Source organism: Neophocaena asiaeorientalis, unplaced genomic scaffold (genome assembly GCF_003031525.2).
Source record: "Neophocaena asiaeorientalis asiaeorientalis breed wild unplaced genomic scaffold, Neophocaena_asiaeorientalis_V1.1 scaffold218, whole genome shotgun sequence".
Taxonomy (NCBI): Eukaryota; Metazoa; Chordata; class Mammalia; order Artiodactyla; family Phocoenidae; genus Neophocaena; species Neophocaena asiaeorientalis.
Genome location: NW_020172818.1, coordinates 6,091,895 through 6,115,111, shown reverse-complemented (window position 1 = coordinate 6,115,111; position 23,217 = coordinate 6,091,895). Strand labels below are relative to the sequence as shown.

At 40.8% G+C, this 23,217-nt stretch overlaps 1 protein-coding gene across 1 annotated transcript in view; it reads left to right on the top strand.

Moving 5' to 3' along the window:
* The window catches only part of CC2D2A (coiled-coil and C2 domain containing 2A), a 129,281-nt gene that overhangs the window by 16,054 nt on the left and 90,010 nt on the right, over positions 1-23,217 (top strand). The window contains exons 4-8 of the mRNA XM_024741837.1: positions 12,447-12,535; positions 12,862-12,963; positions 17,682-17,783; positions 18,528-18,704; positions 22,728-22,890. Coding sequence (XP_024597605.1) covers positions 12,447-12,535; positions 12,862-12,963; positions 17,682-17,783; positions 18,528-18,704; positions 22,728-22,890 — 633 coding nt within the window. The remainder of the gene's footprint in view (positions 1-12,446; positions 12,536-12,861; positions 12,964-17,681; positions 17,784-18,527; positions 18,705-22,727; positions 22,891-23,217) is intronic.

Genomic DNA, 23,217 nt, shown 5'->3' with positions numbered 1-23,217 from the left:
TCATTTCCTTCCCCTGATCCAATGTCACCTTGAAGGTCTTGCTTGGCCACTCCAAACTACAATACACCCCTGCCTCCTGGCCCTCCTTATCCCCAAGCCAGCTTTGTTTGTCTCCATACACCTACCACCATCTGACATACTCCACATACTACTTCACTCCAGGAAGGTGGGGATATTTGTTTTGTTCTTATATCCCTACTGCCTTGTACATATAATACATGCTCAATAAAGATTTCTTAGTGGAATGCTTTAACTAGATTCCGTAACCTAGCACTTCCAAGAGTGGGTTGGGTAGAACATGTACTAGTATCCTGTTAGAAATTAACTCTCGCAAAAATATTCCAAGCTCAGAAGATTTACCTATTATTTCCTCTCTTAAAAGTTCGAGAAGCTTGTTCTGAGACCACTCACAGTTACCCTGGCATCTCCCAGGCAGTACCTGGCCCTCCTGAATGCTGTTGATGTTTTTTCCACTCTGCCCAAGGCAATGTGGAAGGCTCAACCTGAGGCAAAATTGTCATGTCAAAGTATATCTATGATGTTCTTTACCACTGTTCATTGTCTCAGTTCTGTTGGAAGCCCTCTTGCCCCGTGCCATCACCATGATGATGCCGGAGCACAGGGACAAATGGCAGGGCTGGCCGGGCCCAGTCTTTTCCAGACTGATGGTCCCTGTCTCAGGTGGCTCCAGCTGCTACAACGAAATACCGTAGACTGATGGCTTGAACAGCAGACATTGAGTTCTCATGGTTCTAGAGGCTGGGAGTCCAAATCAAAGTGCAGGATGATTCAGTTCCTAGTGAGAGCCTTCTCCTGGCTGGCCGATGGCCCTTCTCACTGTGTCCTCATGTGATGGAAAGAGAGAAAGAGAGAGAGCTCTGGTCTCTCTTCCTCTTCTTATAGGGACACTAATCACATCATGGGGACCCCACTCTCAATGACCTCATCTAAACCTATTTACCTCCCAAAGGTCCCACCTCCAAATACCATCACACTGGGGGTTAGGGCTTCAACATGGGAAGTTGTGGAGGGTGAAAACATTCAGACCATAATAATCTTCAAGCCTGGGAGGTGTGCTGAAGCACAAAGAAGCAGGAAAGGGCAGCAGGCAGAGCCAAAATCCTGAGGTCCAAGCCCCCCTGAGTCAGAAGGAAACTTATATGCCAGAATAAGACCCTGAGTTTTCAGTTAATATAAAATAAAAATGTTAATGGGACTATGAAAGAAAGAACCAGAAAAGAAGAAATTGACCAAAGAAATCCCTGCAGACCCTCAGCACAGGTGAGCTCTCAGCAGCGCTAGGGCTGGAACCCAGGGCAGATCCTGCAGTTCTCAGCCTGTTTTGACCTCCATTTTGTGTAGTAAAATTTCCACAATACTCATCCATTTAATGAAATTAGAAAATCTGGAGAAGGAAATAGGAGAAAGTAATCACTCACATTCTTATACCCTAGGGACAACCACCACTAACCTCAGGCCCTTTTCTAATGCTGAGTTTTTCCTGCCTGACCGCTGAGGAAGTCATGTGTTGACAGAGGGTTGCTAAGGCTGAAAGGGTATCCCAAGCTCTTACATCCAAGTGCAGTAGCTTAGAAGTTGGGGACAGTCCAACTGATTGTCTCACTCATTACGTTTTTCCTCTCAAGCCTTTAAGATTATTACCTCTGCTCCTCTCCAAGTTTTCCTACTGAAGTCAAGCTGGCTTCCATCCTGTGCTCTCCCTACCCCTCAACTCCATATTTACATCCTATCCCTGGAATTTTACAACCGTGGGAAATTATTTATCATGGGAGGAGAGAGGCAAGAGTGAAAAGCCAGTTCAGGCCAGTGTACTCCCAGCCCTTTTGTCCATGATCACTACAAGAATGTTGCTTATATGTAACTGCCATCAAGAGTTTTTATCATGCTTTTAAATATTTACAAAAGATTTTATTGATGTCATATTGTAAATATTAATGCTTTAAAATAAAACTCTTATGTCACTTTTAAAGCATCCAAAGGAATCTAAATGGCATAGGGATTTGAGAACCACCATTATCTGTTTCAAAATAATAAACAAACCCTCCCTGAACAGTTAGAATTTCACATCATTCCCTTTACTTCTCTAACTCCTTCATTCCATTTCCCCCACAGAATTTTTAAAAATATATTACTATGTTAAAAAACTTTTTATTGAGATTGGTTCAAGATGGTGGAGTAGAAGGACGTGCGCTCACTCCCTCTTGTGAGAGTGCCAGAATCACAACTAACTGCTGAACAGTCATCGACAGGAAGACACTGGAACTCACCAAAAAAGATACCCCACTTCCAAAGACAAAGGAGAAGCCACAATGACATGGTAGGAGGGGTGCAATCACAATCAAATCAAATCCCGTAACTGCTGGGTGGGTGACTCACAAACTGGAGAACACTTATACCACAGAAGTCCACCCACTGGAGTGAAGGTTCTGAGCCCCACCTCAGGCTTCCCAACCTCGGGGTCCAGCAACAGGAGGAGGAATTCCCAGAGAATCAGACTTTGAAGTCTAGCGGGATTTGATTTCAGAACTTCAACAGCACCAGGAGAAACAGAGACTCCACTCTTGGAGGGCACACATAAAGTAGTGTGCACTTTGGGACCCAGGGGAAGGAGCAGTGACCCCATAGGAGACTGAACCAGACCTACCTGCTACTGTTGGAGGGTCTCCTGCAGAGGCAGAGGGTGGCTGTGGCTCACTGTGAGGACAAGGACACTGTCAGCAGAAGTTCTGGGAAGTACTCCTTGGTGTGAGCCCTCCCAGAGTCCACCATTAGCCCCACCAAAGAGCCCGGGTAGGCTCCAGTGTTGGGTCAACTCAGGCCAAACAACCAACAGGTAGGGAACCCAGCCCCACCCATCAGCAGACTAGCAGATTAAAGTTTTACTGAGTTCTGCCCACCAGAGCAACACCCAGCTCTACCCACCACCAGTCCCTCCCATCAGGAAGTTTGCATAAGCCTCTTAGAGAGCCTCATCTACCAGAGGGCAGACAGCAGAAGCAAGAAGAACTACAATCCTGCAGCCTGTGGAATGAAAACCACTTTCACAGAAAGATAGACAAAATGAAAAGGCAGAGGACTCTGTACCAGATGAAGGAACAAGATAAAACCCCAGAAAAACAACTAAATGAAGTGGAGATAGGCAACCTTCCAGAAAAAGAATTCAGAATAATCATAGTGAAGATGATCCAAGACCTTGGAAAAAGAATGGAGGCAAAGATCGAGAGGATGCAAGAAATGTTTAACGCAGACCTAGAAGAATTAAAGAACAAACACCTAGAAGAATTAAAGAACAAACAAACAGATACGAACAATACAATAATTGAAATGAAAAATACACTAGAAGGAATCAATAGCAGAATAACTGAGGCAGAATAATGGATAATTGCCCTAGAAGACAGAATGGTGGAATACACTGCTGCAGAACAGAATAAAGAAAAAAGAATGAAAAGAAATGATGACAGCCTAAGAGACATCTGGGATAACATTAAATGCACCAACATTTGCATTATAGGGGTACCAGAAGGAGAAGAGAGAGAGAAAGGACCCAAGAAAGTATTTGAAGAGATTAAAGTCAAAAATTCCCTAACATGGGAAAGGAAATAGCCACCCAAGTCCAAGAAGCGCAGAGAGTCCCAGGCAGGAGAAACATGCCAAGACACATAGTAATCAAACTGACAAAAATTAAGACAAAGAAAAATTATTTAAAACAACAAATAACACACAAGGGAACTCCCTTATGGTTAACAGCTGATTTTTCAGCAGAAATTCTACAACCAGAAGGGAGTGGCACAATATATTTAAAGTGATGAAAGGGAGGAAACTGCAACCCAGAATGCTCTACCCGGCAAGGATCTCATTCAGATTTGACAGAGAAATCAAAAGCTTTACAGATAAGCAAAAACTAAGAGAATTCAGCACCACCAAACCAGCTCTACAGCAAATGCTAAGGGAACTTCTCTAACTGGGAAACACAAAAAGAGAAAAGGACCTACAAAAACAAACCCAAAACAATTAATAAAATGGAAATAGGAACACACATATCTATAACTACCTTGAATGTGAACAGATTAAATGCTCCAACCAAAAGACACAGGCTTGCTGAAGGGATACAAAAACAAGACCCATATATATGCTGTCTGCAAGAGACCCACTTCAGGCCTAGGAACACATACAGACTGAAAGTGAGGGGATAGAAAAAGATACTCCATGAAATGGAAATCAAAAGAAAGCTGGAGTAGCAATACTCATGTCAGATAAAATAGACTTTAAAATAAAGAATGTTATAAGAGAGAAGAAAGGACATGACATAATGATCAAGGGATCAATCCAAGAAGAAGATATAACAATTATACATATATATGCACCCAACATAGGAGCACCTCAATACATATGGCAAATGCTAACAGCTATAAAAGAGGAAATCAATAGTAACACAGTAATAGTGAGGGACTTTAACACCTCACTTACACCAATGGACAGATCAGCCAGAAAGAAAACTAATAAGGAATCACAGCTTTAAATGACACAGTAGACCAGATAGATTTAATTAATATTTATAGGACATTCCATCCGAAAACAGCAGATTACAATTTCTTCTCAAGTGCACATGGAACATTCTCCGGGATAGATTACATCTTGGGTTACAAATCAAGCCTTGGTAAATTTAAGAAAATTAAAATCATATCAAGCATCTTTTCTGACCACAACACTATGAGATTAGAAATAAATTACAGGGGAAAAAACGTAAAAAGCACAAACACATGGAGGCTAAACAATAGGTTACTAAATAACCAAGAGATCACTGAAGAACTCAAAGAAGAAATCAAAAAATACCTAGAGACAAAATGACAATGAAAACACGACAATCCAAAACCTATTGGATGCAGCAAAAGCAGTTCTAAGAGGGAAGTTTATAGTAATATAATTCTACCTCAAGGAACAAGAAAAATCTCAAATAATCTAACCTTACACCTAAAAGAAGCAGAGAAAGAACAAACAAAACCCGAAGTTAGTAGAAGGAAAGAAATCATAAAGATTAGAGCAGCAATAAATGAAATAGAAACAAAGAAAACAATAGCAAAGATCAATAAAACTAAAAGCTGGTTCTTTGAGAAAATAAACAAAATTTATAAACCTTTAGCCAAACTCATCAAGAAAAAGAGGGAGAGGACTCAAATCAAAATTAGAAATGAAAAAGAAGTTACAATGGACACCGCAGAAATACAAAGCATCCTAAGAGACTACTATAAGCAACTCTATGCCAATAAAATGGACAACCTGGAAGAAATGGACAAATTCATAGGAACACATAACCTTCCAAGACTGAACCAGGAAGAAATAGAAAATATGGACAGACCAATCACAAGTAATGAAATTGAAACTGTGATTAAAAATCTTCCAATAAACAAAAGTCCAGGACCAGATGGCTTCACAGGTGAATTGTATCAAACATTTAGAGAAGAGTTAACACCCATCCTTCTCAAACTCTTCCCAAAAACTGCAGAGGAAGGAACACTCCCACACTCATTCTATGAGGCCACCATCACGCTCATACCAAAACCAGAGACACTACAAAAAAAGAAAATTACAGACCAGTATCAATGATGAATATAGATGCAAAACTCCTCAACAAAATACTAGCAAACAGAATCCAACAACACATAAAAAAGATCATACAGCATGATTATGTAGGATTTGTCCCAGAGTTGCCAAGGATTCTTCAATATACGCAAATCAATCAATGTGATACACCATATTAACAAACTGAAGAATAAAAACCATATGATCATCTCAATTGATGCAGAAAAAGCTTTTGACAAAATTCAACACCCATTTATGATAAAAACTCTTCAGAGAGTGGGCATAGAGGGAACCTACTTCAACATATTAAAGGCCATATATGACAAACCCACAGCAAACATCATTCTCAATGGTGAAAAACTGAAAGCACTTCCTCTAAGATCTGTAACAAGACAAGGATGTCCACTCTTGCCACTGTTATTCAACATAGTTCTGGAAGTCCTAGCCACGGCAATCAGAGAAGAGAAAGAAATAAAAGGAATACAAATTGGAAAAGAAGTGAAACTGTCACTGTTTGCAGATGACCTGATACTATACATAGAGAATCCTAAAGATGCCACCAGAAAACTACTAGAGCTAAACAATGAATTTGGTAAAGTTGCAGGATACAAAATTAATGCACAGAAATCTCTTGCATTCCTATACACTAACAATGAAAGATCAGAAAGAGAAATGAGGGTAACAATCCATTCAGCACTGCCACAAAAAGAATAAAATATCTTGGAATAAACCTACTTAAGGAGGTAAAAGACCTGTACTCAGAAAACTATAAGACACTGTTGAAAGCAATCAAAGATGACACAAACAGATGGAGAAATATACCATGTTCTTGGATTGGAAGGATCAATATTGTGAAAATGACTATATTACCCAAAGTAATCTACAGATTCAATGCAATCCCTATCAGATTACCAATGGCATATTTTACAGAACTAGAAAAAATCTTAAAATTTGTATGGAGACACAAAAGACCCCAAATAGCCAAAGCAATCTTGAGGGCAAAAACAGAGCTGGAGGAATCAGACTTCCTGACTTCAGACTATACTAAAAGGCTACAGTAATCAAGACAATATGGTACTGGCACAAAAACAGAAATATAGATCAATGGAGCAGGATAGAAAGCCCAGAGATAAACCCACACACCTATGGTCAACTAATATATGACAAAAGAGTCAAGGATATACAATGGAGAAAAGACAGTCTCTTCAATAAGTGGTGTTGGGAAAACTGGACAGCTACATGTAAAAGAATGAAATTAGAACACTCCCTAACACCATACACAAAAATAAACTCAAAATGGATTAAAGACCGAAATATAAGACTGGACCCTATAAAACTCTTAGAGGAAAACATAGGCAGAACACTCTATGACATAAATCACAGCAAGATCTTTTTTGACCCACCTCCTAGAGTAATGGAAATAAAAACAAAAATAAACAAATGGGACCAAATGAAACTTAAAAGCTTTTGCACAGCAAAGGAAACTATAAATAAGACGAAAAGACAACCCTCAGAATGGGAGAAAATATTTGCCAATGAATCAATGGACAAAGGATTAATCTCCAAAATATATAGACAGCTCGTGCAGCTCAATATTAAAAAAACAAACAACCCAATCAAAAAACGGGCAGAAGACTTAAATAGACATTTCTCCAAAGAAGACATGCAGATGGCCATGAGACACATTAAAAGCTGCTCAACATCACTAATTAGTAGAGAAATGCAAATCAAAACTGCAATGAGGTATCACCTCACACCGATTAGAATGGGCATCAGAAAATCTACAAACAACAAATGCTGGAGAGGGTGTGGAGAAAAGGGAACCCTCTTGCACTGTTGGTGGGAATGTAAATTGATACAGCCGCTTTGGCGAACAGTATGGAGGTTCCTTAAAAGACTAAAAATAGAATTACCATATGGCCCAGCAATCCCATTACTGGGCATATACCCCCAGAGAAAACCATAATTCAAAAATACACATGCATCCCAGTGTTCATTGAAGAAGTATTTACAATAGCCAGGTCATGGAAGCAGCATAAATTCGTCTGCCCATCGACAGACGAATGGAAAAAGAAGATGTGGTACATATATACAATGGAATATTCCCCAGCCATGAAAAGGAACGTGATTGGGTCATTTGTAGAGACGTGAATGGACCTAGAGACTGTCACACAGAGTGAAGTAAGTCAGAGAGAGAAAAATAAATATTGTATATTAAACGCATATATGTGGAATCTAGATAAATGGTACAGATGAACCGGTTTGCAAGGCAGAAATAGAGACGCAGATGTAGAGAACAAACGTATGGACACCAAAGGGGGAAAGTGGTGGTGGTGGGATGAATTGGGAGATTGGGATTGACATATATAAACAAATATGTATAAAATAGATAATAAAAAAAATAGCTTTAAAAAAAAGTCTTCACTGCTCACCATCTTAACAAGTTGAATTTTTGATTGAGTTATTTATTATCAATATCAATAATGCACAACTGATGAAGACATAAAGGTACTGTAAAATTTCTTCAATATGTATTAATCATAAGAAGTAAAATAAATAAATAAAAGCTTCCAGTAGCATATTCTTTAGAATAGAAAGGTAGAAGAGTGAGGTAATTAACCAAGAATCGTAGGCACACTCTCCTATTTGACAATCTGTGAATTCAGATAGTACCAACTCAAATCCAACCAACTTAGTCATTCCTCAGTATCCACAGGGATTGGTTCCAGGACCACTCCCCGCCCCACCCCGCCCCGTGGATATCAAAATCCATCGATGCTCAGGTCCCTTATATAAAATGGCATAGAATTTGCATATAGCCTACATACATCATCCTGTATACTTTAAATGATGTCTTGATTATTTATAATACCTAATACAATGTCAATGTTATGTAAATAGTTGCTGGTTTGCAGCAAATTCAAGTCTTGCTTTTTGGAACTTTCTGGAATTTTTTCTAAACATTTTCTATCTGTGCCTGGTTGAATCAGCAGATGCAGAACCCATGGACACAGAGGGCTGGCTGAACTGCATTTCAAATTTTATGTCAAGTCCTTGGAAAGTCCTTGTACACCCCAATGTATACAGAGAGCTCTGGTCTGGGCAGTGTGATTCACAGAACAAATGGTCTATCAAGACGTGTGGGAATGTCTGCAAAAGTAAGGGAAAGAGGGGAGCACTTCCAGATGGTGGAGTGAAGACTTTGTTTTCTGAGGGGTCACGTATAATGGAAGTGGTTTAAAGAAAAATGGAACACGTCCAACTTGTGATGCAGTCCGTAAGGAGAGAGAAATAGGGTGCAGTGAGTATGGGTGACAGGAAAAGGTGACAGCACGGAGAAGATCTGGAAGCAGCACGAGGATAATGAAGCTTTGGGATTCACGGGTTTACTGAGCAGCCAGTGCAGTGTTGCTGAATTTGTAATCCCTGCTGCCTCTGATGAAAAATATCACATGGCCAAGGGAATCCATATTTCATACTAATGGACATTATGTATATATTTTTAATGGAATGTCTTGAAATTCTCTCATTACCCGTAAGTTCTTGCATGTCCTCCACTCAAATCTTTAATAATTTAAAAAATTATTTTCATTGCACTCTTGGATCCTGTGGAAACTTTATGCATGCCAGATTTTCTTAGCTGTGTCACAGAGCCTGTTTAGTAAATGTGAAATCACACCCTTTTTCAAGTTTGGCAAATCACTTCTTAGCCCCAGGGAAAGACAAATAGAGTCAGTCTGGGACCACGTAGCTGGTTAGTCATGTAGTGGAGTAACTGACAATAAGGTGGAAAAATGTCTTATGAGGATTGTCTTCGTGTTTCTAGCTGTTTAAAGACACTCTGTTTGCCATGGACTACCAACATAAAAATGAAAGTCCCTAAGCCCTATTAGTTATTAGGTCAAAGGGAGTGAATTAGTACACTTGGTTTCCATGGTTATCATGGTAGTAATATTACCTTAAAAAGAAAAAAGTTGTCATCATCTGATTTCATCCAAATGAGGATTACATTTATTTTGTTTGAAATCCCTCTTTAAGTATAATATCTCTCACACCCTCATGGTTCCTTCATGTGTTTTCCTTCATTGATATAGTGCTACAAGGTGCCAGGTACAAAAGTCACCAACATGGTCCTTGCCCTCAAGCAGGTCACATTCTAGCTGGGAAAATAACATCTCACCACCTAACTGTACAGATCAGATTTGGAAATCTTTATGCCCTCCAAATGCCTTTCACTAACACAGAGTTTTGAAAAACTCAGACAAGAACTACTTTTCACCACTTCAGAATTTTTCAAGTTTTTTAAAACTAATACGTACTAAAGAAGCCCCTTTGGTTTCTTTAGTCAGAAGAGATAGTGTTTAAATAAAATATCTTGTCTCTCTTTTAAAGAATAATTCATAAAATTATTCTAATGAGCTCCATTTGCACAATAGCTATTTTAAGTCAATTTGAAAAACTAGATCTCTTTAAAAAAAAGCAGGGGAATGGGAGTAAATAAACAAGATTTTTTTTCACGTTCAAAAGCATGCCTTGTTAACTATGAAAGGGCAGCTCTCTAGAGACAGAAGCAAAGAGAGTGATCAGCCAGAGAACAGGATGGGCAAGCCCCAGGGGGTCCAGTCTAGAAGCCCTTCTTTATCAGCCTAGGTGGTCCACACGCATTTAGTGACACTTACCTGTGCCCACCCTTTGTGGCTGAAAACCATAGAACCTGGGAGAGGTAGGAGGTACTAATCAAATAACCACACAAATATATAAATTCAAAATGTGACAAACGGGATACAGGACAAGTCTTGAGACTTTGACATGGAGATATGATCTACCATGGGTAGATGATCTTTAAAATAGGAAATAATGACTTGATTTCTTACGTGAGTTGAAAAACAATGCCAAAGGCCTTTTTATCGAGCTAATGGAGATTCTTCTAAAGAACTTGAACCTCAATCCACACATGCAAGACTGTGATCTTCACTACAATTATTTCATGCTTTCCTACAGGCATTGAGGAAATGGCATGATTGGTGCCTGATGAAGTAGGATTTTTCATCTCTCTATCACACAGAAGGAAGGAAGCCCAGCCTCAGCACTGAGTGGCCAAGTTGCAGAAATAGCTCCAAAGCCCAGGATCGCTTTTCTGCATAAGCGGAGGCCGAAGGGCCAGCACAGTGGCCTCTGCCCATCATCACTTCCTCTCTCTGCCACAGTTCCTTCCACCTGCTAATAAATCATCTTGCCTTCTCTATTTCTTTCATTTTTTAGCCTTCGTCCCTTAACAGTGCCAATGGCTACAGGGTCAGAAGCCTCCTCTCTCTGCACTCTCTCCTTCGGGAAAGGTTTTCTCAAAACGTTAACATCACCACGGTAGAAACGCTTCCTAAGTCTTCATCTTGGGGCCTGGACCCCTTCCCGGAGCTCAGGTGCAGGACAAGCACACATTTCCATATCCTGCCAGCACCTCAGACTCATTCCAGCTGCAAAGTGACCCCCTTCAGTATCTCCCAGACTGGCTTCCCTCCTCTTTTCTCTTTCTCAGGAACCCCAAACCCCTACTCACCTCAGTCAAAACCTCAGACACCTTCACCTTCTCTTTCTTGCTCTAAACCGGGGGTCCTCCAACTTGAGTGTGTCTTTAAATCACCCAGATGGTGGATCCACCTCCAGGTTCTGATTCACCGAGTCTGTCTGGCCTGAGTGTTTGCCCATCCACCAAGTGCCCAGAAGATGCTGCTACTGCTGGGAGAACTAGTGCCCTACTCGCCATCGTCACTAGGGACAACTGTATCATTTTTCTTGTGGCGTCTTCGCAATTATTCCCACAGACTCCCTCTTTATTATCTCACCAGGGTATCCCAGCTGGGGTCCCTGGTGCCTCCACTCCAACCATGCTGTACCTGCAGACCCAGGAACAGCTCAGAAAATGCTGCTTCACTTCCTCCTCTCTCCACATCCTTCAAGACATCCCCACCACATGGAGAATATATTCCAGACTCCTTCATGTGACATCAGAGGCTCCCCATGACTTCACCCCAAACTCCTTCTGCAATCTTATCTTCTACTTCATCCCAGTACAGCCTCTCTGCTCCAAGCATAACATTCTGTTCCCCAAATGCTTTGTTCTATTTCCACCTCTTTCATAATGGTGTAGAGCATTTGGGACCAAATCCCAAGCATTCCACTTCCTAGGTGTGCAATCGCCATGCCAGTCAGTTATCACAGAGGGCCTCAGAGTCTTCATCTTCAAGGTGCCAGGTGATCCTTCCTAGCAGGGATGGCATAAGATTGACGAGAAGATGCATTCAACACATTATCACAGAGCCCGACACAAAATAGCTGAACAACATTTCATGATATTTATGTATAGGTTTAATAATATGTACAAAATATGTGTTGTCTGTATGGGATATCCCAGGGCTATAGAACCTCTCATAGAAAAGGTTTCTCTGACTGAAGTTATCAGTGCTGTTGAAAGTTGAACTCCGAAATCAATAGCCATCCATTCATCCGACAAGCCTGTTTCTCAAATCAACAAATTCGAGAACCTCTTCCCAATGGTAATTGAATTGGTAAGTGTGTCTGTGCCTTGAATAGTCAAATGTCATTCGTTTTATTCTTAGTTAAGTCAATGTAACAGCCTTGATAGGACCGAGGTTTTCACTGTCCGTCTTAAAGAAGCCAAGACATGTCCTTATTACATCAAATGGATGGTTATCAGCATTATCTCATGATTGCTTATGTGAAGTTCTAAATTTGCAAAATAAAATTACATTCTCTTGCCATTTTTCAATCTAATCTTCCCTTTGAAAAAAAAAATGTTTTAAAGTAATTTTCTTGTATTGTTTTAGGCTTACCTCCAATTCCTTCAGCTTCCAGAACAGGCTTTGCAGAATTTTCCATGAGAGAACGCATGAGGGAGAAATTACAAGCTGCAAGGGTGAGAGAAACCACAGGAATATTTTGTTCGGTGCTGACTGCAATGCTTCTGGTCTTGTCTAGCTTGCTTTGTTTGCTCAAAACTGCATGGATTTGAATACTGTTAAATTTGTTTTTCATGTTCTAAATGTTAATGTAGTATTTAATATTGGCACAGATGAAAACTATACTTAAGAATTTAACATCCTTTTTCTAAATCTTTGTTCTTATCTCTTAAAGAAGTATAACGTGTATTTTTTACTGATTTATTTTCTCCTAAGATGGTGACCAAGATTTTCATAGCATCACTGACGTGATGTAGCAATAATTTTCTGTTCGACTTTTTAGTCCAAAGCAGAAAGTGCGTTGCTGCAGGAAATACCCACCCCTCGGCCCAGGCGCTTACGACGTCCCAGTGAGAAAGAATTGGAGACTGAATTTGGCACAGAGGTGAGAAATGGGCCATCTCTACCTTGTGACCAAGGACAATGAAGCAGAATATAAATTTTCCAGCAAAAGTTCTAGAACAGAGCTATGCACAGAGGAGGTGTTAAATGCTTATTATTAATAATAATAGCTACTATTTATAAAGTGCTACTCGGTGCCAGGCATTTTGCCAAGTCTGCCCCATGTTATCACATGCCCTTATCCCAACACACCTATGAGGTGGGTACTATTATTTCCATTCACATTTGATATATGAGGTTCAGAGGGGCTGCAAAGCTATCCCCAGGTCACAGAGCATGTACGTGGAGGAGTCAGGATTTGACGCCAGCTCTATCTCATTCCCAGTCTGTCTCAAGGGTCAGTGTTGCTGGGTCCATGGATCTTGCTGGGAAACAGAGAAAGAGATGAGAATAGAATCTGATCGTGGGGGCCTGAGTGTTACATTAAGGAGCACTGATGGTTTTTCATAAGCAGTGGAAAGCAATTGACAATAGGATAGGGAGGTGGTTTGAATGCACTGGGTTGATTTCTGTTTGAATCTGAGATGCTGGTGAGGCATCACAGCACGTGTTCCTCTGGAGATGCACATAGAGGAAGGGACCTGGGCCTGGAGAAACAGATTTTGGAAGCGTTTCTACTGTGGTCAGTTTTGAAGTTTTGAGAGTGCCTTTGCTTCCTGAGGGAAAGAAGACTGAATGAAGACAATCTAACACTTGGAGAAAAACTGACAGTAAAAGCCCATGAATCAGAGTAGAAGCCAGTAAAAGACAGAAAGACGTAGCAGGGATGTTGCTGAAGGACAAGCATGTAAGAGGGTAAAAGAAGGAACAGAAAGAACAGAGCAAATGGCTCAATGAAGTGTTTGCAAGTCTAATCCAATGGTTTGTTGTTGATGATGATGGTTTTGGTTGTTTTCAAAGTCTATGCTTTAGGGATATTTCTGAAACACAACCACTGATTTCTTAGATGATGCCTTTTCTTTTTCTATGATGAGATGCTACAAATTTTTACCTATATTCATCCCAAACAAGACAGAGATTGCACGATTACAAGGAAAGTTGCAGCCGTCCTCATAGGTTGTCAGAACACTCAGTCAGTCCCCTAAAAAGGCTTTATGACAATTTGCTACTCCATTCTACTGAGGACACATTTCTTGTTCTTTAATTCCAACTTATTTTCTTCCGTAAGAGCCATAATTGTAAGAGCCATAATTCTAAAATACTGGAAAATAAAGAAAAAGGCCCTGAAATCCCATCATGATGACACAAACACTTTGATTGTTTCAGCAGGTGTGTGAGGCTCAGCTTCTGGTCAAGTGGTCTAAGTGATAGGAGGGTCTGGTCTCCTATATCCAGCCTTGTATGTATCTTCTGATGGATAATCATTTCATACAGTCATGGTAGTTTTCACTTGTCCATGGGCCATGAATATGATATCCAAATCAAGTTGGAAGTTTTAGAGGTACAAATGTAGTCTCTTGGCCCATAGGGTATTTATTTCTCCTTGCGAGCAGGACCTTGACCTGTATGTCTGTCATAGTCTATCTCCCCTAAGAGCCATTCTGTGGATTTGAGGCAAACATCAACTGCCTTGCCCTTAGACCTGATCTCAGGTTGCTAATGGAACATACCATTCACAAGCACATTTCTTCATGTATACACCTCAACGCAGAAGGAATATCTAAAAAGTGGTCCATTTATATCCTATGGAGCAAAGAGCAAAGCACAGGAAGAACCCAGATGCTGGACCTCAGCTGCCCAGCATTCAGTGCTGGCAATCTCACACACTAGCTGTGTGACCTTGGACATGTAACTTATCTACTCTCTGGACCCCACTTTCCACCTCTGTAAAATAGGGATACTACTAGAACCCAACTCTTGGTATTGTTTTGAGGATTAAATGATCTCATACATGCTACAGTGTTTCAGATAGCACCTTGCACATGGTAAGCCCTCTCTCTGTAAGTGTTAGCTAGTGTTAAAGGCTGAAGGGTCAGAGTGAAAAGGAGAAACTAGGGCTTCCCTGGTGGCGCAGTGGTTGAGAGTCCGCCTGCCGATGCAGGGGACACGGGTTTGTGCCCCGGTCCGGGAAGATCCCACATGCCGCGGAGCAGCTAGGCCCATGAGTCATGGTCGCTGGGCCTGCGTGTCCGGAGCCTGTGCTCCGCAACGGGAGAGGCCACAACAGTGAGAGGCCCGCGTACCGAAAAAAAAAAAAAAAAAAAGGAGAAACCAGTTGGGAATATGGTGGAGAATCCAAATTATCAACACAAACACGTGCTTAACTCTTGTTTGCATTTCTATTTACTTTATACTCAGCAGACTTGTGATAAGAGAACAATGCCCAAACACAAATCTCTAAGAACATGTCAACATCAAAGTGGAGATAACACAGAACTTTTGACTGCTTGGTCTCCACTAGACACGACCATAATGTCTTTATTTTCTGGGTCTGGTTCTCTGTCCCAGGTGACCCAAGTTCTGATCCCTTGACACTCTACCTGTTGCCCAGCCAGCATCTACAGGAGACTTCTTCCTGCCAGGTGCCCACTGGGCTCTGAATACACAGGGATGTCAGTCACAGCCTACTCTCAAGGATCCCAGTAGGGATGACAGGCAGGTTATCAGACAATGGAAGTACAGGATGATTAAGATCTGTGGTGGATGCTATTAGGAGCTCATAGAAAGGGCACTTGGCTCCAGCCTTGGAGTCAGGTTATGTAAAATTGGCTTAGGCAATGGTTTCTTATCTCCCAAGTGGAAAAAAATAAATAGATACACTGGACTTCATCAAAATTAAACATTTCTGAGCTTCAAAGAAACCATCAAGAAAGTGAAAAGACAACACACAGAATGGGAGAAATTATTTGGAAATCATATATCTTGATTAATATCATGACTGATATCAAGAATGTATAAAAATCTGAGGTATCTGCAAGATAATCCAGACTAGGATGTCTTTTAAGGAATTAAAAACATTGATTAGCAGTTTAGAAGAGAGATCAGGGCTAGAACCAGTATATTTTGTAATTATGGTATGGTAAAACTAATGAGACTTGATATTGCCTAGTTCAAGCTAGAAGAGGGCCATAGAGCCTTCTTGGAGGATACAACAAATTCAAGGGTGAGCAGGAATTCCTGGCTGGACACGTGCACATATCATGATAGGCATTCAAGTTGAAATTAAATGTCATTGTTACTCTAAGCTTATATAAAGATATTATAGATAATAGTTCTTTAAAATTTAATTCTGCACACTCAATCCTTTTAAATATATGTAATAGCTTTTAATATGTTAGTATAATTTACTTTTAAATATTTTTAGATTTTAATAAAAATTAAATTACAAGCTTTTTGATCAAGTCCATAAATACCATAATAAAACTGTCAATATTACAATGAAAGACACCAATGAAATTGTATTTTTGGAACTTAATAGCCTCTATGCCAAGCAAGTATAGAAAGGGATGGGAAGAAACAAAAAGAATAAAATACTAATCTCCACATACACATATTTGCCACATGGAATTTAACCTACTTATCTTTTTCTTCCTAAACGGCTAGTGTTTCTGCTTGGTCTTGTGTTTTAGTATCATCATCTTTACAGTTCTCTAAAACCCAAGGCTTGCCTACACACAGAGTCAAGCTTCTCTTCTCTCTTATTGGTTGACCCCTTGGCTTGTTTTCATGCTGTCAAACGTATCAGTCTCCCTCATGGGCTATCGGAGGTGGGGGATTCTGAGGCAGGCAGGAGCAGAATGGCATCCTCAGCAGTGAACGAGAAAGCTTTAGCCCTGTTATATGAGAAGACTAAACTTGGAAGATCCTTAGAAAGTCTTCCTGATCCAGCACTGGAACCTGATCTTTAGTCTATGCTAATTTTTTTCAGTTGTTTCTCCTTACACTAAGTAATACCCATCTGCTTCTTTCCTCATCTTCAAAAGCACCATTTAAAATTCTGGAATTTACCAAGACAAATAATAACTCTTGGCACTGCACTGTGAAACGTATTCATTAGCACGCCTTCAACTTCTACGTAATTGAGCACTGGTACATAACTACTTAACCTTATACTGCAAAATGAGAAGATGGAGGAAAAGCATAGAATTTTACATAAATTGGAAGTGTATGTATTCTCTTGCTAGTATGATAGATTATACCCAACTGATGTCCTCATTTTTATTCTGGCCATTGACGGACATCTAGCTGCATTTAGGTGAAATTTTATGGCACCTTATCTTAGCTGTTCCAAGTATTTCTAGCTTTCATCACAGAGGTGTCTCTGGATAAATGCCTGAGGAGACCCAGTCAGCCATTCTGAGATTTACACAAAACTGAAAGGCCAGGGCCTGGGGCAGCCCTTGCCCACTTGGACTTATTTATAATCATTAATACTTTTCTTCATAGACTGTTTGGAAATGATGCTCTGTGAGCTGGATAATCTATTGATCTATAGGATGAAATAACACTTTTCATTTTCAGGTTTATTGACTATAAAATTTTATATTGGTTTAGTCTTGAGAGTGACAGAGCTGAGTAAGAAAACATTCAGCCACGTTAACATTCAAATATATTTGAAATGTGTAAACATTTCATTCCTTAGAAATGGTGAGATGCATCAATGGTCAAAAGATAAGACTTTTGAAGGTTAATGCTTGTTTTAAAACATCCTTAGTTTCTTGATTTAAATGGTGTCTCTATCATTTTTTTCTACTCGTATAGCCAGGTAGAGAGGTACAAAGGACTCAAGAAGAAGATGACTCGCAAGGTTTTTCAAGAGTAAAATTCCATGATTCTGCGCGAAAAATCAAGTCTAAACCCCCGGTGAGAAATCCTGTCTTTTTAAATCATGTTTGTTTTAAATCATGCATTCTTTAAATCATGTATTTTGTTGATTTGTTTGTTTTTCAAAAATATTCAATGAGAAATGACTATACACACAAGCTGACTCCTATTGCATGGAGTATGCGAGACAAAGTATGAGAAATGATTCCTACTTTTGAAATCCTAGAATCATGTGGAGAGATTAGAATACTGCCTACTTTGGGGAAGGGAAATGCATGGAAGGGCAGGAAATGTTCATGATAAGACTACTTGTTCGGCCATGAAGTTGCACCAGCTTTTACTATGGGGAAAAAAGGGGATACTAACTCAAGAAGAATTAAAACAAACTCCCAAAAATGATCTTTTTTTATAAAAAATAGTTTAACAAACACTGTATTGATCAAAATTAAAAGTATCTCAGCATTGGCCTATAAAACAATTGAATCCACTTTTTTGCATTTTAATCATCTTTTCTAAAGCATTTACTGATATAAATAATGTATTTATGTGCTTGTAGAAAGGTAAATAATTGCTGATTTATAATAAAAAGTAACTCATTAAAGTTACTTAACTAAGGAGGCCTGTTGCATCTGTTAAAGTTCACCACCTTCAACAAAGGTAATATGCTTAAGAGGCCTAGAATGTGCCTGATGCTCTTAGCATCCAGCCAGCTGTCAGTGAACCGTGCAGAGCTTATCTCAGTTTAGATAATCCCAAATTCTATTGCTTGCTGCTTCTCTGTAGGTTCCGCCTGGCTTCCCTTCTGCTGAGGAAGCTTATAACTTTTTTACTTTCAACTTTGATCCCGAACCAGAGGAATCAGAGGAAAAACCAAAGGCAAAAAGTAGACATGGAACTAACCAAGAGGAGGAGGAAGAAGAGGAAGAAGAGCCACCTGTGCAAGAAGGAGTAAACAAAATGGTATTTAGTATTAGGATGGTAATGAGGAAAGGAATGATGATGATGATGGTGGTGATGCTATTGGTGATGATGGTGATGATGGTATTGGTGATGATGGTGATGATGGGGATGATGATCGTGATGATGGTGATGGTGACGATGATGGTGACAATGATTGTGATGATATCCCAGCCAGGAAAAAAGTGGCTGGGAACAAACTCACCACCACCACACAGAACAACTCATCCATGTCCTAAATGAAAGCAGTAAGAATACCAGATTCACATTGCTTTCTTAGCCCTTGATTTTACCCCATAATCTTGGGACTAAGTACCTTAATTAAATCTGTCCATCTTTCTCTTGTGGGAAAAAAAAAAGTGTAGCAACATCGTTTACAGATTTTTCTTGCTAGACTCCACACAAGGATTAGTATTCATTTCATATACAAAATGTTTACCTCTCCAAGGCAAATGAAACCTCTCTCTCTCTCTCCCCCCACAACCTTACAGGTGAGCAGGTTTTTGTGCCCCATACCACAACCAAGTTACAACTCAGATTCTGTAATTGTGGGTGGGATGTGTGAAATCAAAGAAAACATGCTATTAAAAATGGGCAGGGGCTTCCCTGGTGGCACAGTGGTTGAGAGTCCGCCTGCCGATGCAGGGGACACAGGTTCGTGCCCCGGTCCGGGAGGATCCCACATGCCGCGGAGCTGCTGGGCCCGTGAGCCATGGCCGCTGAGCCTGCGCGTCCGGAGCCTGTGCTCCGCAACAGGGGAGGCCACGGCAGTGAGAGGCCCGCGTACCACAAAAAAAAAAAAAAGGGCAGAGAACTTGAACAGCCATGTCTCCAAGGAAGATATACAAAGGGCCAATAAGTACAAGAAAAGATGCTTAACAGCACTAATCATTAGGGAAACGCAAATCAAAAGCACAATAAGATACCACTTTACACAGATTAAAGTGACTATTATAAGATAGATAGATAGATAGGTAGATAAAGGAAGGAAGGGAGGGAAGGAGGGAGGCAGTAAGGAAGGAAAAGTGCTGGCAAGTATGTGGAGAAACTTGTGCATTGCTGATGGTGATGCAACGTGGTACAGCTGCTGTGGAAAAAGCCTATTTCTGAGGTTCCTCAGAAATTGAAACATAGAACTAACTATCATACAATCCAGCAATACCCAAAAGAACTGAAAGCGGACACTCAAACAGATATTTGTACACTCGTGTTGATAGAAGCATTATTTACAATAGCCAGAAAGGAAGGAAATTCTGACATATGCTAAACATGGATGAACCTTGAAGACATTATGCTAAGTGAAATAAGCCGGTTACAAAAGGACAAATATTGTGTGATCCCACTTTCATGAGGTACCTAGAGTTGTCAAGTTCATGGAGAAAGACAGTACATTGGTGGTTGCCAGGGACTGGAGGAGGGGGAAACGGGGAGATATTGTTTAATGGGGACAGAGTTTCAGTTGGGGAAGATGAAAAAGTTCTGGAGATGGATGGTAACGTTGGTTGTACGACAATGTAAATATACTTAATGCCACAAAACTGTACATTTAAATGTGGTTAATATGATAAATTTTATGTTACTTATATTTTACCACATTAAAAAACAAAAAGGAAAACACACCGGAATGTTTCAGAATTTGCACAGTTGGCCTATGTCTGTGCTTAGCTTTTAGTCATCTCCCTTGAAAAATGACTCCCAGAAATGGAATTTCTTACCTAGGTCTATGAAAGCTTGGGAATACTTCAGCATGCTCTATAATAATTGTTTTACAAATCTATATTCAGCTAGTTCTGGCTCAGGATGTGTCATGAGGTTGCAGACAAGGTGGCCAAGGCTGCATTCTTCTGAAGGCTTGACAGAGTTGGGAGGGTTTGCTTCCAAGGTGGCTCACCCATCTGCCCAGCAAGTGCTGGTTGTTGGCGGGAGGCGTCAGTTCAGACCTTCCTGTAAAGCTGCCTGAGTGTCCTCATGACATGACAGCTGGTTTCCCAAAGCAAGTGATCCGAGAGGAAGCAAGGAGGAAGCCAGGATGCCTTTTATGACCTAGTATCAGACTCTACATAACCGAACTCATATTCTACTCATAGAAGCAAGTCACTAAGTACGGTCCACATAGAAAGGGAGGAGTATCAGACTCCACTTTTTTTTTTTGCGGTACGCAGGCCTCTCACTGTTGTGGCCTCTCCCGTTGCGGAGCACAGGCTCCGGACACGCAGGCTCAGCGGCCATGGCTCACGGGCCCAGCTGCTCCGCGGCATGTGGGATCTTCCCGGACCGGGGCACGAACCCGTGTCCCCTGCATCGGCAGGCGGACTCTCAACCACTGCGCCACCAGGGAAGCCCCAGACTCCATTTTTGGAAGGCAGGACTGTGAACAAATCTGTGGGCTTCTTAAATCAGGACACCTCTCTCCAAAAGCCACTTCTCCTTCCTTTTGCATTTTTTTCTCCATGGAATTTCTGTTTCTAAAACTACCCTTTTGAATCATGCATACTTTGAAGCTCCTCCCCTGTAGCCTGCAGTCCAGGCTCTGGTCTGCCCAGACACTTTTTTAGCATTTTCATACTCAGAGTGGGTTTAGTCTTTCTGGTGGAGGTTTTGGACCATCTGCAGGCCCCATCACTTGCTTCTCTCTCCTTTCTTCTCTGCAGTTTTCTCAGCCTGTATTTGCCCAAAGCAGAGATGGGGCACGAGCAAGAAAGACCACATACTATTATTACCGGATATTTCTCTTTTCACTTTGTTGAAGTTTTTGGCATTCTCTGTCTTCAATTTATGCTGAGAGCTTGGTTACCGTGTCGATTTACTTTACCCTTATTTTCGTTTTGCATATTTGTGGAGGAAATATTAGGAGGCAGGAAGCTAGGCTACTGCCATTGTCTTCAGCTACCTGGCAGCGTCCACAGGATTTTTTTGCAGATTCAGTTCCCTGACCAGGGATCGAATCAAACCCATGCCACCTGCAGTGGAAGCGCAGAGTCCTACCCACTGGACCACTAGGGAATTCCCTCTCCACAGGATTTTAAAAGGTGTTCCTCATAAATGGATGTCAGGTTTAAACTTTAAAAACAAGAACAAGAAGGAAAAAGAAAAGAAGGAGGGGAAAAAAGAGGGAAAAGGAGAAGGAGGAGGAGGAAAAAGAAAAGGAAAAAAAGTTTGGAAAATATTCAAACTAAATTAACATGCTTCAGCTGACAATTTGTAATTACAGGTCCTGTGCTTAGAATTTTTACATGCATTATTTAATTTTCTTCTCACAAAACCCTAAGAGGTAAAATCTATTAATACCCCAGTCTTACAACTGAGAAAACTGAGGATCAGAAGGGGAGGTAAGTTCCCCACAGTCACCCAGGCAGCATGGGGTGAAGCTGGGATTCAAGCCCAGGCAGTCTAAGCAGAGTGTGTGGACCCATGCTTGGTGCATTGGCCCTGGGGTCAGTGCTAGATGGAAGGTTAAAAAGCTGCATAACTCATGAACCCAAGTTCTTTGAGTAACTGTGGAAGTACAGGCACCCTCAAAGAAGGCCACAGTCATTGAGATTTCACTTGCTTTGCTTTGCACATCTCTTCTGACCTCAGTGCATTCTGATTTTTCCAAGTATGTGGAATAGTGAAAAAACCAAAGCTTATAAAATAGGAAAGGCCATATAGTTTTATGCTTTTGTTTAGGAAAAGATAAAAGGAAAAGGTAACTTTATTGTAGGATAAGTTGTTTGTTGCATTTAATATCACTGATTATTTTTGCAAGTTAATTAATTATTTTTGCCTGATTGTTTCTTGCTGTTTTTTTTTTTGTTTTTTTTTTTTTGCGGTCCGCGGGCCTCTCACTGTTGTGGCCTCTCCCATTGCGGAGCACACACTCCAGGCGCGCAGGCTCAGCGTCCATGGCTCACGGGCCCAGCCGCTCCGTGGCATGTGGGATCTTCCCGGACCGGGGCATGAACCCACGTCCCCTGCATCGGCAGGGGGACTATCAACCACTGTGCCACCAAGGAAGCCCTCTTGCTGTTTTTTAATGAAATGCAGGACGAGGAAGAGCTGCTCGATGGCGGGGATGCTGAGCATCTCCTACTGGGCTTAGATCATGCGGCTGAAGATTTTGTGGCCGTCAGACCTGCGGATTATGAAAGTGTCCACATTCGTCTGCAGATGGAAAAAGAACTCCTGTTCATACCCAGCACATTGACAGGTACTTGCTCTCTTTATCCTCCTGCTCAACTTAGGCATCTTCGTTTTCCTTCAAATGAAATGTGGCTTGTGTATAAGGATGCCTATTTCCACAACTGATCCCAATTTCTAATCTAATTTCATAATCAAGAAATATGTTCAGACAAAAAAATATAGAACATGGGAAAATATCCATTCAACAACACTTATGGATAGACTAGCAGAAGAAATACCAGGATGCTATGGGAACCCGTCCACCAAATCCATGACCAGTTCTGGGGCTGAGAGTGTGGGAGACTGAGATTCAGGCTGTGAAAAGGAAAAACTCAGTTTCATCCTCTACTTACAC